Raw genomic sequence first — 15630 nt, 5'->3', positions numbered from 1 at the left:
GCTAATTAACTAATTTCTCTAATTATATAAAGTCAGTATGAACAGTTCAGGTATTTTGCCAGTTCTTCGTGAGCTTGATGAATTGTTACAGGACACGCCGCCATAGACTTATTCAAATAACTGGGACATTAAGTGGTGACAATAGTACATCTGCTTAAACATATCGATTGTCTCCGGTAAAGAGGTCCCTGGGGACTTGCCCAGTGTAACACAGCCATGAAATATTGACACCATCTTGTTGTGTGGCGAACAGCCCTTGGTGTGAGATCAAGGGGATTATACAATAGACCTAGCACCATTTGGCACTGTACTATGAACTGCGGCCTTATAATGAAAATGGAACTTCAGATGTCGATTTCTTTGACTTTAGAACTTCTCCAATAGAAGAGATTTTGCTAAAATATTGATTCGTGTTTTAACATGAACAAGCGCGGATGAGAGTTGAATGCATGGGGTGTGTAGTTCCGATTGCAGATGCGGACCACGTAATTGACTTCCAGTGTCTATGGCCTGTATAACGCACACCATTGCTACCCCCAGCTAGTTCAGGAATTGAGTTTCGCTTCTAGTACGTTGTAATCAATCAGTTTCACCTAGACCCTGTTTGACTAATATTACGGAAGAGCAAATCGGTGAAATTTTATTCATCTCATTTCTATTAGGTACTGCGCTTCAGATTTTATCATGATAACCGACGAGGTAATTTGTAATATCATCTCCGCGTTCAGAAGGTTCAGTTATACGCGGGAAAAACCCTCTCGAAACTACGACTTCCTACTTTCAACCAAGTTGGAAAAATCGGACCCTAGTAGCGCGAAGAAGCGAAGGTCACAGATGCAAAAGCTGGGTGAGTGCTGGTCTAACACAGCTCAATATTTCTGGCTATTTCCACCATGAATTTATTGAGAGAGACAAAAGTTAAGAAAAACACAATCCCTTTTACCCAACTGAAAATGATAATAAAAAGCTAGGACAAACATCTTATGTAAACTTTGTTCCCATCAATATCCACCAATACCATACTGCAATGTTAAGCCCATGGGACACAATGTCTTCATAATCAATAGTTCACCGTCTTTTTATATATCCAAGTGGTTTTAGAGACACATTGAACTTTAAAGAAATCCATAGTTGCATGTCTCCATCTAAAAATAGTGGTTTGAAATACGATCCCTGGGGAGCTGTCTACTAAGAAAACGCCATAACTCTCCAGGAATATTCAATAGCCTTTAGACAATGAGACATTCTGACTTCTCAAATGTGTTGAAAGCCAGCCTGTGATCCAATTGAGTTATTGCTGTATCGAGTCAGTAACTGCGGTGATGTCAGCACTGTCGTGCGCACCAGATCACACGACAACTCTAAAGACTGCGTCCTTCCCGCCGTCGTACAGGTCATGCCACACACTGTACAGATAGAACGGCCGCTGTCGTACAGGTCATGCCACACACTGTACAGATAGAACGGCCGCCACCGTACAGGTCATGCCACACACTGTTCAGATAGAACGGCCGCCGCCGTACAGGTCATGCCACAGACTGTACAGATAGAACGACCGCCGCCGTACAGGTCATGCCACACACTGTACACATAGAACGGCCGCCACCGTACAGGTCATGCCACACACTGTACAGATAGAACGGCCGCCGTCGTACAGGTCATGCCACACACTGTACACATAGAACGGCCGCCACCGTACAGGTCATGCCACACACTGTACAGATAGAACGGCCACCGTCGTACAGGTCATGTCACACACTGTACAGATAGAACGGCCGCCACCGTACAGGTCATGCCACACACTGTTCAGATAGAACGGCCGCCGTCGTACAGGTCATGCCACACACTGTACAGATAGAACGGCCGCCGTCGTACAGGTCATGCCACACACTGTACAGATAGAACGGCCGCTGTCGTACAGCTCATGCCATACACTGTACAGATAGAAGGGCCGCCACCGTACAGGTCATGCCACACACTGTACAAATAGAACTGCCGCCGTCGTACAAGTCATGCCACACACTGTACAGATAGAAGGGCCGCCGTCGTACAGGTCATGCCACACACTGTACAGATAGAAGGGCCGCCGTCGCACAGGTCATGTCACACACTGTACAGATAGAACGGCCGCCGCCGTACAGGTCATGCCACACACTGTACAGATAGAACGGCCGCCGCCGTACAGGTCATGCCACACACTGTACAGATAGTGCCAAACTAGCCTGACTGTGCCAGTATCTCCCAAACGCTTTTGCTGCATTAATTTATTTTAATCTGTAAATGATAAATAAATAAAGTCAAAATGTCCGAAATGTCTGTCTGTCGTCCGTCCACAGGTTTGCTCCATCTAAAGCGTGTTCTATTTTTTCCTCAACCGTTCCCATTCGTCACCACTCGCCCCTTTCCGTAACCTGCAAGAAGACTCGTCCCCTATCGATGAATGTTATGTGCGAAAATACGACAAACCAATCAGAATGCGCGTATGATATCAAGTTCTTCGTAAAAGAATCCCTCAGAAATAATTTTTGATTTTACATATATCTTGCATCTAAAAATATACCCAATACATAGTTAAATGTGTTCAATCATACTGTATAATTTCGCATGTCCCGATGTGCTTTAAATTGCATCTGGAATATATATAATATATGGGGAAATATATGTGAACGATTACGCAACGGGTTGACAATTGTTTTAGGTATGCCTGTTTGACGGAACGCGGTCGCAAAAATGGCCATGCGAGGGGCACGAGTCGCTATTCGGCTTGTCCCGGAATAACACGAGTTGGTCACGAGTGAACCGTTCCGTGTACACTGCTGAGACTTTGCATGGCTCATCCCACCGAAAGGTACGTGAAGTGCTACGAAAAACACAACATCAACTCCGCTTGCACGTTTGGTCATGCACATATGAAGCCCATATGTGTCTGACCATCGGACGTATCGAGCTTACCTGCCGCTGACGTCAAAAGAAAAAGAACATGTCACAAGCGAAAAATTGTCATTAGTCACCTCGAGTCAAATTTGGCGGAGAGATTCCAATGAGCTTTTGAATATTGAATAGTCTCGATTAAGAATAATCATAAAAGAAGAAAAGCTATTTCAAACAAGACCATCCTAAAACAGGAACTCCTTGCCAAATTACTCAAACTATTATGTCGACAGCCCTAGTTTTTGTCTTAAGCTTCGGTGATGAGAATCAATGGTGGCTCTAGGTCCTGTCAGGATAATGGCGTTCTTACTTGGCCATTAATCTTGTAATCGCAGTTTTGTTGTTCTCTGTTTCACGTCAGGAACACCCTATGCTGGGGTTATGGATTGCCATACCCTCTCTTTAGATCATTTCCATCGTTGCTTTGTTCATCGACATCTCCACTCAATCCTTTACCTTATAACTGGATGGTAATGGAGGAGGTCGTAATTGAGGATAAAGTCGCTGAAATGGAATTGTATTATTTCCCTGAGCTTCTTAGTCGGTGATCTGATGGAAGCAGGTACAACTTGATGAGTTATCAGACGAATGTCTAAAGCATGTGAGGGTCCACATAAGGGTCCAGATACACTATGGACGTTAAACAAGAACAAGGATAGGATATGTAATTATATGGCTATTGCGTTATTCATAGTTATAACAACTACACGTGACACTGTCCCTAAGCGTGGTTGCTCTGGTGTGCTATAGCTCCGTTCACAACCAGACATTTGTCAGCACAAAAGCAATACAGACAATGCCCACAGATTAACCCAACTGTCCTGTACATATGCGACTTTCACTTGCTCCGAAGGCATCAGTATGACAAGTCACAGACTTCATGAGCGTATATATACACTTACCCAAGTATATCAAGCCTTTAAGAATTGTCGGGCTACCATGTCCCTGCTGACTGGAGCACTCTGGCCCACAGTTTGGGTGTGAAGCTCCGAGACGGCTGCCAGATATCTACCGCCCGCTGGTCTACTCGTATAAGTGGAGAGGAAATTTCACCTCTATCTCATAATGGCCTCACGGAATCTGCTTCTAAGTCTTGATACAATGATTGCCACTCTACTCCTGGTCTGATTTCAGTAAGTATAAATAATTACCGGAGCCAGGTCTGCCACTTGGCTGGACGCGAGGAATCGAAGGACGGGGGAGTAATTACCTGTATCAGGCCCATCACACACATGCAGCCTCCCATTTCTACCATAACACCTTAATAACATGTGGCTGGTTATAACGCCTCGTCTCATCAGATGACTTTGCTTCAATCTATGATTTAACCCACAATCTGTCATTTTCCAATACAAAAGGGAGGGCAAGAGAGCGGTGATGGTAGTGAGACCAATTGAGACAGTTAGCATTACTGTTCTCTCTTCTACTGTTACATTAGAACCGCTATCCCATGTACTGCCCATATCCTGCAGCCATTGTTGCCAACCGATCCCCATTCTAGACGTGTCTCAAGATGGACGAAAACTAGGATCCAGCCTGTTATGGCCACTGTGCGTTGTGGCGCAATATATATCCGTATTGCCCATCAGGCCAAGGGCACAGTCTTACAGGCAATAGTTTCCCCATGAGCATACACCTGTCCATTATGGCAAGAAGAGGAAGAACACATGCAGCCACATCGAGTGGCATGATAAAAGCATATAATTACATTCCAGACAAGAATCTGCCATTCAGTTTAGAAACGTAGGGAACATGTAGGGAATATATATGACAATGAAAAGGGTTTTGTCAGAGCAAGTCAATGTGCGTCTATAGTGATATTGTGAATATTGCAAACATTACCGAGATCACTGTAAATAAGTTTTGCGTAAGGATTTACATCTCTTGTACTATCTCAGGACATTCGGGAAAATAGGCAATCATTTAGAAAGTGACTGAAACATGAGTATTTCTGATAGTGGTGTAACGATACGGCGATACAGTATTGTATCCCGATGCACATCCCACAATATGAGGCATCGATTTGGAAAACATGTATCGCGATACATACGATATTTTCATAACACAGTTTTACTGAATGAGTTTTGATGTTTTTCCCCCCATGGAAAGACATTACCGTGCACGTAACACCGGAAATACCATGTCAACAAATCAATACTGAAGTTCGCAAATTATTCATGTAATTACACTGTCTGGCTATAAAAAGTGTTCTTTGTATATCTGGACTTATGTTTGTAACTTATTTCATTAATTTTATTCAAAATTCCTTTTAATATTGTTTTAATTAATTTCGGCGAAATCGTGTGTGAAGCGATCGGAAGATCGCACAACTCACCGTTATTAACAGCAACCACGGTCAGATTACCGCTATTGACGCCTTGAAACGAACTTTAGTTGACAGAGAATGGATACATATATCATAAATGCCTTACTTTGATTCGTTAAAAGTCATATTTGTTTTTGTTGAACGATTCTATGTCAACACGTAATTCTCGCGATCACGCGCACGGGAGCATTGACGGTGACTGGTCAGACTGGTTCCATGTAAAAAATAATACCCGGCAATAGCGATCAGCTGCTTCGCTTAGGGTTATTATTATTTTAAATATGTTTAGTAAAAGCTGTATCTAAATTAACAAGATATTGTAATATATTATTCCTGATAAAAAAAATAGTTTCAGATACAACTTTTGCCGATCCTTGCATTAAAATTCTGTAAAGTTATAGCACTGGGTGTGTCTTGACCGAATCACCGGTAGATTCCAAGAAAACGTGTGTACAGCTGATTGCTGTGTCCGGCTTAGTTTACGAGAAAATACACAAGGTAATCTTTATCCCTGGATATAAAACAATACCTAGCTGAACAAAAAATACAATTTAAACGGTAAATCAACATGTCTGGTGATTTTTTATCTCAAATTTCGAATTTGTACTGACGAAGTTTCTCATCACCCGTTCGTTTGCCGGACTTCGCTGAAGGGGTATACGGTGTATTTTTTTTCTGCGCATAAAATTCAAATTTCTTTTTTTTCTCCAAAATATTGAACCCGCTAGAGGGGGTGCGCATTATACATGGGTGCGCACTATACTCAAGAAAATACGGTACTTTTAAACATGAAATACGTTTAACAATTTCAAATCCAGTTTGTTGTTTCAGTAAAACATACTGTATTGCTGACAATTTGCTATAACAGTAAATAAACACCTGATATCTTCTTCAACTGTACTTGTCACATCTTTTAGAGAGCAGAAAGACATCAACTTGGCTTAGCTTGTACCAGTAAACACTGTATCGTGATACGTATCGTATCGCGACCCCTGTATCGTATCGCGACCTTCCCGTATCGTTACACCTCTAATTTCTGAAGACAAGTGTGCTTTAATGCTACTATTACAGAAATATGTTTGCATTCTATGCATAACCAGTAAAGTCTCAAAATGTCTTTCCCAAATTCGAAAATAACTATTTAATTACACGTATATCATCAATCACTTAAAAGACTACGTCCATTCATCGTGTATCAACAAGAAATTTGTAATTCGGCAAATCAGGTAACCTTATTGAATATCAATATCTTTCTTTGTTTAATTTGACTTCTAATAGTTGGAAACCCAACTGTAAAGCTATCATGTATGCCAAGTTTGGTACAAAAAATATTTTAAAGATTCAACAAAAGTATGTACCCCCATAAATAGTGAGTTATTGGTTGTGAAAATACATTGCAGAGCAAAATAAATTCAGACTATCACATTATTCAACCCCTTTATCAGATAAGAGGCAACTGCTTAATTACTGAGCTTTCATAGGAATTTGTTTAAATATATCATATATCATATAATTTACATGACACATCAATTTCAAGCCTCCAATTAACAAATCAATGCTCGCTATCCTGTTAACTGGCCGTATGAATACAACAATATAACGCATTTATTCGCGTAAGAACTACTTTTAGTACACTCTAAAAAACAAACGTTTACTAGAGACATGTTGAAGTGCTTGTTCCTAAACGCTAGTGTATATCTTACTTCACTGGTGCTTAATAATAACCACAGTCTGCCATACAACTAACACACACATGTGCATTCATAAATGCACACCCGTTTGTTCTTTTTCGCACCACAAACAAGTTTTTAGGACAGACATGTTGAAGTGTTTGTTCCTGGACGCAAATGCATATTTTACGTCACTGGTGTAAAACAGGTTTGAGATACAAGATACACACACACGTATTTCTAAGTGTACATCCGTTTACTAATATTACATTTTTGATCAAAATAATAGAAATAGTTATGTCGACTATTATTTCTAATTTATTTTAAACAAACTGAATTTACACTATTAAGCTTATCTATTTAGATCTATCTTTCATCTGAAAGCTGAATACCTTTCCATGGACCTCTTACGAATGGTATGTATCTAACATAAATTGTATATATCGGCAGATTTACTTCGTGTGCCTCATGCCGCATGCATCTATCCAACAACAAATCCACGCATACCTCAATATATGTTGAGAAGTCAAAATGTGATTTTTCACCCGTAAGGTCCTTTATCTCATGGTTGGTCACATGAGTTGATTTATTAACTCCAGTGTTTATATACTATCAGCAGTGTGGTAAAATATATGACGTCACTAGATGACGTCATTATACTGAGTGGTTGTCGCCATTTTGTACTAAGTGTTCCTGTACAAGATTACTCAAAATTGCGTAAGTAGTATTGCAAAACTGAAGTGAAATTTTATTATATTAACTAGTGGAAAACACAATATCAGAGTTCACGCAAGTCTTGTTTGAATCTAGATTGTTATATAGGCCTAACTAGATTGTTGTTGTGTATATCCTTAATTTTCTAAACAACTGCAGGTTCACCTTCCGTCTTCAGTGAAGGCAGGTCTACTGTCATGTGGGTATGTCTCCCTTCACACAATATTTCCGATACAGAGAAGTCACTGTTTCTAATGACGATCTCTTGTCTGAAGAAGAATATTCTGTCGATCTCAAAGAACTTCAAGCTGAATGGGAAAAGGCCAAACCAAGTAACACTCACATCAAGCTGCTACGTCAGTACAGAAAAAGGTGGATGACTTCTTTACCAGACGGAACGATCCAGCCCATAATTGAGGCGTATCCCTTTTTCTCAGAAGGACAACATGTGAGTACTGAGTAGTGACAGATGATAAGAACATGCTGTTGGTAGTCCACGATGTCTCCAAATATTATTATCAAAACACTGTACAGTTTCAGAGAACAATTGTAAACGTCATGTGCAAATGAAGGAATGGATTATATTCAATAGATTACCTGTAAAATTACTTGACTTTTGTCATTTCATACTCTTTTATTCATTCACAGGTGCTGTCGGAATTCTTTGCTATTGTGTACCCAGAAAAGGAGGAGGAACAGGCCAGACAAGATGTCTGTCAGAAGGTTGAATGGCTCCTGCGGCACGTGAGCACTCATAATATCATTTAAATAATGTCTCCTGAATAGCCTCACATATCAAAAGTATCAAAAGTACCATATACCCCCTAACAACCCCCCCCCCCCCCCCCCCCCCCCCCCCGGTCAACTTGTTTGGAGATAATTTAGGGTGAAATATGAATCAGACAAAATTATGTTCAACATAAAACGGTTAATTCAGTCCCTTATTTAGTAATCGGAATCGAAAACTCAACTGATTGGGTATCTCCACCTGTTTTCAATTACGTCACAAAGATAATGACGACGTACATAACATTGTTATGGTCTGTGACGATATCACTCCCACAAGATATATCGTTATTGTTCTTTCTCCACTTCAAGGAAATGATAAATATAGAACATGGAAGTATGTTGATGCTGGACATTAGGGTAATTTAACTGTAACTACGAATCTTATAACAGAAAGATGACATAACAGAAGTTGACTTACTGGTGGACATGGAAAAGGCTGTGGCAGTCGAAAAAGGACGAGCTAAGAAGTCCAAGTCAATCATTAGTGTCCATAAGGTTCGTCTCTCAATCCCTCAAACAGTATGCTGAATAATAAGGTGGTCTGGGGCCTTAAGGATTTTTTTCCACCTGTGGTTAAAGTATGCTGTGACCCCTTCAATTTTAGCTTTTAACATTATGCTATATGGAAATGACCAACTGACTTTCATCCTTAGTTAAAGATCATATCACTTTTTTAAAATGCAGACGTTTTTACAATTTTATCAAAGCTTTTTATACCAAAACTTAAATTTAATGTTTAACTTTCAGGTGGATGGTGTGGCTTCTGTCAAAGAAGCATTTTTTTAATCCAAGGAATTCACCTCGCCACGCCTCATCATTGTCGTCAATAAGGATGACAACAGTTTCATGACAGCCTACATTGTGGTGGACAGGACGAAGATAGTTTGCCAAGCTGCATCTATCTTGGATGCAGCAGTTGTGCTACTGGCAGCGTATTATGTATCTGATCTGAGCTACCCAGGCATATATACGCGTGCGCTTGGATTGCTGCAGCAGTTTGTGGTGGGTGACGCCTACAGTGGACCTAAAGGAACAAAATGGATCACTTTCGTGAAACGTCTCACCCTGGACTCTCCCAAGTCTAACTGACTCAGTCATTAGTGTTTATCACTGAACATGTATTCTAACATAAACATGTATAAGTGTCTATAAAGTGTTGCATCATCAGTGTTTATTTCTGTGTTTAAACAGAAACACTTGTTTTTAGAGTGTACAGAAGACAATAGTAGTGCAAAACCATGCCTTACAGAATGCTCGTGAAGATCTCGCTTAGGAATGGTCTTCACCAACCCATACACGCCGCAAGAGGCGACTAACGGGATCGGGTGGCTCGCTGACTTGGATGATGCATGTCATCGTACCCCAGTTGTGTAGATCCATGTTCATGATGTCAATCACGGGTTTGTCTGGTCCAAACTCGATTATTTACAGACCGCCGTCATAAAGATGGAATATTGTTGACTGCGGCTTTATACAACAAAAACAAAAACGAAACAAACAGAACACATTCTTAAGAAAGTTTTCAGTTAAAATTCACAAACTAATAACCTCGTTTCTGATGCGGTGACGTTTCATAGCTGATATACATGATCAACTGGCATTGCACTTAGTGCTTATGCAGCCGCTTATTCCATCTTTAAGATAAGTAAAATTCGACCCTTCTTTGACTTGGCAAAGAATCATGTTTTAATGAGTATGTCTCTATACGAGGTATATATGCCGGAGCTTCACAGAGGCAAAGAAGCAAATTGTATGTCCTGCTGCTAGTGTAATGTTCGACAACTCCCCGACAATGTATCTCCGAAGTTATCGTCTTCGTACTTTACGTATCTAGATAGCGGCAACTACATTTTCTTGACATGTTCACCATTAGGCCATATATAAGAGTCTTGGCATAACTGCACTTCCAAGTTCAACTCTAAAACTGTAACAGAGTCTTAATCATGGTAATTGTACAAAACATGGCTCCAGTTCACTGGATCAATGATAATCAGCTGATGGATATGCATCGTGCAAGAATCCGGCACAATCAGATGGAACGAACGAGAGCTTTACACCGCAGTCAGCAATGTTCAAGCCTTGTCTTGACGGCATGTGAATATTCGGGGCTGTGGTAGGAAAACCTGTAGTTGATTATATTTTATGATCCAAGCTGTCTATTCTACTGCAAAAAGCAGTGCAAATTATATTCTAACGGGGAGTGTTTATTATTCATTGATAACATCAATCTTTATAAACACCCAGCCGTATTACACATTATGTAATACCATCATGAGCTGGCAGGACTATTTTAGCCATAATCATGCATTGGTATCACTGTGCAACCGACATTATGCATCTATCATTTTTCTTGTTTTGTCAAATACGGGATTTTTGGTTTTGGAGTAGAATCTAGGCTTTGACATCGCATTCTGTCAGTCGTTAGAATCGTCGATTTCGTTTCCGTCAACCAGTGTCGTACGTCTTCAGTGCGCCAATATTGGTGTTGCTTACAGGTGATTGCAACAGTACATCATAACATGTATGTAATCTGTTGCTTTGTTCGTGTGAAATCAAATAGCCCACATAAGAGGACTCGATATTCTCTCGAGCTTCCCTCGCCTACACTGAACGAATTTGATATGATGAAGCACGATTACGCCTGTGAAAGCAGAAATTTTTAACTGGATATATTTGATAATTTTCATGGTTGTCCTTTCTTACCTGTATATTGTCAGATCTCGCATTAATTTGAGTTACGCATCATAACTACAAATGTTGCACTGATAGGCCATCCTAAAAAAATCTGTGAAATCCTTCTCCATTACCCATGCAAATGCATCACAAAAGCCCCGGTGCCGACAGGTAATGCTCTCCATAACACAACTGAAATGAAAGGACTGCTCTCGTCACGGCTTCATCTAATTTGGCAAATCCCTTGCCGCTCTCTCACCCGAGTGCTCCGCCTTGTATTTCACAATTAGCTGCTACCTCCATCTGCTGTTGGCCATCTCCCTCCATGGGCCTCCTCCTAACTTGCATGTATGGCGGCCAAAACTTCTGAAGGGCCTCGAGTGTTGTTTCCAAATTGCCATGCTTGGTCTCCAGAGCTTACTTCTCAGAAGTCCAGATTGAACGCCGAGTGCTGAATTATCTGCAGTAGCTCTGGTGTTAACGTTACAGCTTCTGATAACGACTGAAGAGACGCGTACATGCACTCACTACCTTGACGTCTTGGGGACACAAGGTCGCCACGTCCTCTGCAAAACCAGGAACGTTCCGTGATGTCCATTAGACTTCGTCTGGTCGTATACAGTGAGTTCATAGGTTGAAATGAAAGGGACTTCAAAAAGATGTATTTGAGAAAACTGAGTTTGATATCAAGGAAATGTAAATGCCTTCACCTTAAGCACCCTGGTTAAGTTAAACACCTTTCACAAAACTTTGAAATGACTAACATGCGTAACATGGACTATTTTAATCACGTGTCTGTTGAAGGGGGCATTTCGTCTTCTATGAACACACAATGCCATTTAGAAAGTGGTCAAATGTAACAAATGTTGTATTGGGGATAACACTTTCTTAGTAAAGAACAGATTCTCGTAATTATTTAGGTTGAGTCCCCACTACTAGAGCGAGGCACCTAATCGCCAGCACACACAGTCAGCGATCTAACCCACTCAGCGACCGAAGCTTCCACAAAGTGAAAGTTGGTGTGGGTTGGAATCCCGGATGGGACTCAACCTAAAAAAGTACGAGAATCTGTACTTTACTAAGAAAGTGTTATCCCAAATATAACATTTGTTACCTTTCATCTTCTGCTGATATTTTCTCGTTTCAATCCCCCCAACTTCATGGTGTTCATCAATAGTACAGAGGTTTTCCATGCCATCTATGGTCTGGTGGCGGTGTTGTGTGGTTCTATATTAATTCTTCCTCGAATGTAATCGTGTTAAGTGGCTCCCTCTATAAATTGATATAACGACTAATAGAAAGTCAGTCGATGCCAAATGCCAGATTAATATTTTACGATGCACCATCTAATTCTGCGATAGTTTTTTGTTTGTTTGTTGGCTGTTTAATGCCGCACTCAGCTATATTCAAGCTATATGACGACGGTCTAATAATCGAGTCTGCGTACAGGTTTTCAACGTGGTTCTTCCACAAAAATTATTGGTTGTCTTGTGCTAATGTATCTACAGCTGATTAGCTGAATGGAATAAAGTAGGTTCACATATACAACAGGTGTCTACCAACATATCGCACCCTCACCATCAATCACGCGATAATAACCCGCGCTATACTAGTGAATGAGTATGGTTTTACGCCGCTTTCAGCAATATCACGGCGGGGGACACCAGAAATGAGCTTCACACATTGTACTCATGTGGGGAATCGAACCCGGGTCTTCGGCGGGACGAGCAAACGCTTAAACCACAAGGCTACCCCACCGCCACCGCCCTATACTAACGTTCCTTCCCCTTGTGGAGACCGAATAGGCCCCCAGTATCCCTGTGCTGCATGACTCAGGTAGTTGCAATGTGAGATCTTGGTTATTGCGTGTCGACGGACCATGTCAAGGGTCGTTGTCCATACTGGCTTGTCTGGCCAAGACTTAATTTCACCCACCCTGCAGTGACTGTCTGGGATATTGCCGACTGCGCCATAAAACAAGATTTTGTTAATATAATCTACCGATAGATAATGATGAACAACTTATAGAAGCAGCACAGAGCTATAGATAAGCATTTGGTCATTTGGGTATTTTCCCCAAGGGGTTGATTTTGACTGGGTATCCACAAGTTTTAGAGGGTATTCAATTTATTTTACCGACCTGTTTCTTGAAATTTGGGTATTTACCTTAAAACCTGTTTAGTAAAAATCCCTGTAAATCATTTAAAATTGTGTGAATAGTAGTTTACCCTTTTGCATCTGCTTGTGGCCACTTATCCGGGAAGCTTTAGTTTGTTTACAAAACCTAGCATTGTAAGAAGGCGCTATTGGCGCTACCAATCAGCGACTAATCAAGATTCAACATGTACATGGCACGACTGGGCACGATGTGCTTTTCAATGTGGCATCTTTTAGTACGTATGGCGCAGAAGCTTTGCCGAATGTAACTGTCGGTAAGAGTATTTGGCAATCCGCTGATACACAATCATTTTATCTAAGTTGCAACATACGCAAACGTTTTATCTAATAGTTGTAATATACGCATTAATTTTATTTGAATAGCGTATTTATAGTTCTTGTTGCGTATTTGATACGCTAGAGTTGATTTGTCTGCGTATTTCAGTTTATTTAATGCGTTTTTTATGCACATACGCAGCTTATCTGGAACTCTGGTAGCACACACGTAGCGGTTGTTTACCATGCATATATTCGCGCACGCAACAAGTTATTGTAGCAACGTTTGTAATTCACCATTGTGGACCTCGCACATTCAGTGAATTTAGTGGACAACATAGATGGCCCATCATGCACGTGTCTCTATTGAAGCGTACACGCGAGATAACCTCATCAAATACGCAGGTTATGTTGATTAGGGAGAGCACTGCCATAAAATCAGTCGTAATTGCCTCCCAAAACGCTGCATATATCATACTGTTACAGGGGGAGATATGTAGGATCGTGTGATTGTCTCAGACACTTGACGAATGCTGCCCTCCAGGTGACCCAGCGTTATAGGAGTAACAGACGATGATGCTGTTAGTGTTATGACGTCTGTCTCACGCTGTAATCAAAGATGTGAACTGGATGCACAGATATCAACTGACACATATAGTCTGGGTTCCAGCTGCGTGCTTGTGTAAAATACGCAAAATAAATCACCATAACCCAATCAAGTTTTGTTGTTTGCGTACAAATACGCATGAATATAATGTCAAAGAAAGCACAATAGCACAACAACACTGTATTGTACTCAATGTAGCCTTTTCAGCTTGGGGAGGTGCCGTGCATGATTTACAGGTCTTAATTTGCCGATCGAATGCAGGTATCATGTCTACATGAAATCTACTGTACGAACTACGATCGAACTTGGACATGTATCGCTGGCGTCAGTTTATGCGCAACACTTGGGGCAGCACATGAACAGATGCAAATTAGAAGAAAAAAATATTTTAAAAGGTCTAGTCATCAGTTAAAATACTCTATAGACCGGGCCCAAGAGAGTACGAATATATTCAAAACCAAAAGAAAAGGTATCAATGCCCAATGTGAATGATCACATGCGAGTAAAAACTCAGTGTCTCAATTCTCAATAGATCGGGCCAAAGACAAATGTTATTTATGAATATCTGCCACAACGTGCGGATAAAGAAGTATGTGTCCTAATTGAACACATTATGGTATATGTAGTTTTACCATAGTTACCCCTCACTCACAGAGTTGCTATATTGCCTCCTCATAGTCCGCGATAGAACTTCCGTCATGTCTATACAGCCTGTACACTCAGTGTGAAGAGGTTATGGATGGCGGCACTCCAGTTGATGAAAGGGGTTTGGGAGTACAAAGCTATTACAGCCGTTGTTGGATAAGAAATCTCTAAATCGTCATCTTCACACATGGTGTTCTAATGTATTATAGATCCGTTATACATTTTCAATAGACTCCATGTAACTGGTGCAACGTAGTCTTTGTGTTGTGTTTGTCTTTCAACTACTTGTGGAACTATGGTACTATATGTGCGACTAATGGTTGATTGGATACAGGGTATGCCATCTTCAAAAGGCTATTGTCTGAAATCTGAACTTTCCCATGCTTATACGCCATTACACTTCTCGTACACATCAGCCTCATTACGGGTATCTAGAAATGCTGTCCCCTAGCTGTGGGAGCCCGTGAGAATGTACCTTATCCTTGTACATGTTGTTCAAGTCGTATACATAAATCTCAATGTCTTCCTGCCCGGCAATAGATGCACTAAGCCTAGTCTACCATGCAGAATACTCTTGCTGTCCAAAACAGCAGGCGTGGTAATGTTCCGCACCTTAAGAAGAGATGGGTGGGAGATTGACATTATTAAATCTGTTTTATTCAAATCGATATGGAAATGGTCCCAAGACGGCTAGAATACACGACCGGACCTGCAACCTCAAGTCAGAATCATGTTGAAGAATAATGCAGGAACGCCAATTTAGGGTGAAGCCCCGAGTGGAGTATTTTCAATGACCCATTGTGTGGCCATTGCCAGAACAACTCAGTGCAGGAGAGGACATC

At 41.0% G+C, this 15630-nt stretch overlaps 2 protein-coding genes across 3 annotated transcripts in view; one reads left to right on the top strand and one right to left on the bottom strand.

Annotated features, from left to right (window-relative positions):
* The window catches only part of LOC124124478 (beta-1,4-glucuronyltransferase 1-like), a 48644-nt gene that overhangs the window by 26366 nt on the left and 6648 nt on the right, over positions 1-15630 (bottom strand). The gene's annotated exons all lie outside the window — the stretch shown is intronic.
* On the top strand, positions 3929-9580 carry LOC125384260. Of its 2 annotated transcripts, XM_048403012.1 has the most exons (5): positions 3929-4064; positions 7801-8089; positions 8290-8385; positions 8821-8925; positions 9178-9580. In XM_048403012.1, the coding sequence occupies exons 2-5, from the start codon at positions 7847-7849 to the stop codon at positions 9214-9216; spliced, it is 483 nt and encodes a 160-aa protein (XP_048258969.1). In that variant the 5' UTR covers positions 3929-4064; positions 7801-7846; the 3' UTR covers positions 9217-9580. The 2 variants fall into 2 exon arrangements, with proteins under 2 accessions (XP_048258969.1, XP_048258968.1); XM_048403011.1 differs by lacking the exon at positions 3929-4064 and having other exon boundaries at positions 6465-8089; positions 9178-9579.

Source organism: Haliotis rufescens, unplaced genomic scaffold, assembly GCF_023055435.1.
Source record: "Haliotis rufescens isolate VD_foot unplaced genomic scaffold, xgHalRufe1.0.p SCAF_3, whole genome shotgun sequence".
Lineage (NCBI taxonomy): Eukaryota > Metazoa > Mollusca > Gastropoda > Lepetellida > Haliotidae > Haliotis > Haliotis rufescens.
The sequence above is the reverse complement of the archived record's forward strand: the minus strand, read 5'-3'. Positions and strand labels throughout refer to the sequence as shown.

Coding starts and splice junctions, on each gene's coding strand:
- LOC125384260 (XM_048403012.1), top strand. CDS start 7,847: ATGTCTCCCTTCACACAATATTTCCGATACAGAGAAGTCACTGTTTCT. Junction 8,090..8,289: donor TTTTCTCAGAAGGACAACAT/GTGAGTACTGAG, acceptor ATTCATTCACAG/GTGCTGTCGGAATTCTTTGC. Junction 8,386..8,820: donor TTGAATGGCTCCTGCGGCAC/GTGAGCACTCAT, acceptor ATCTTATAACAG/AAAGATGACATAACAGAAGT.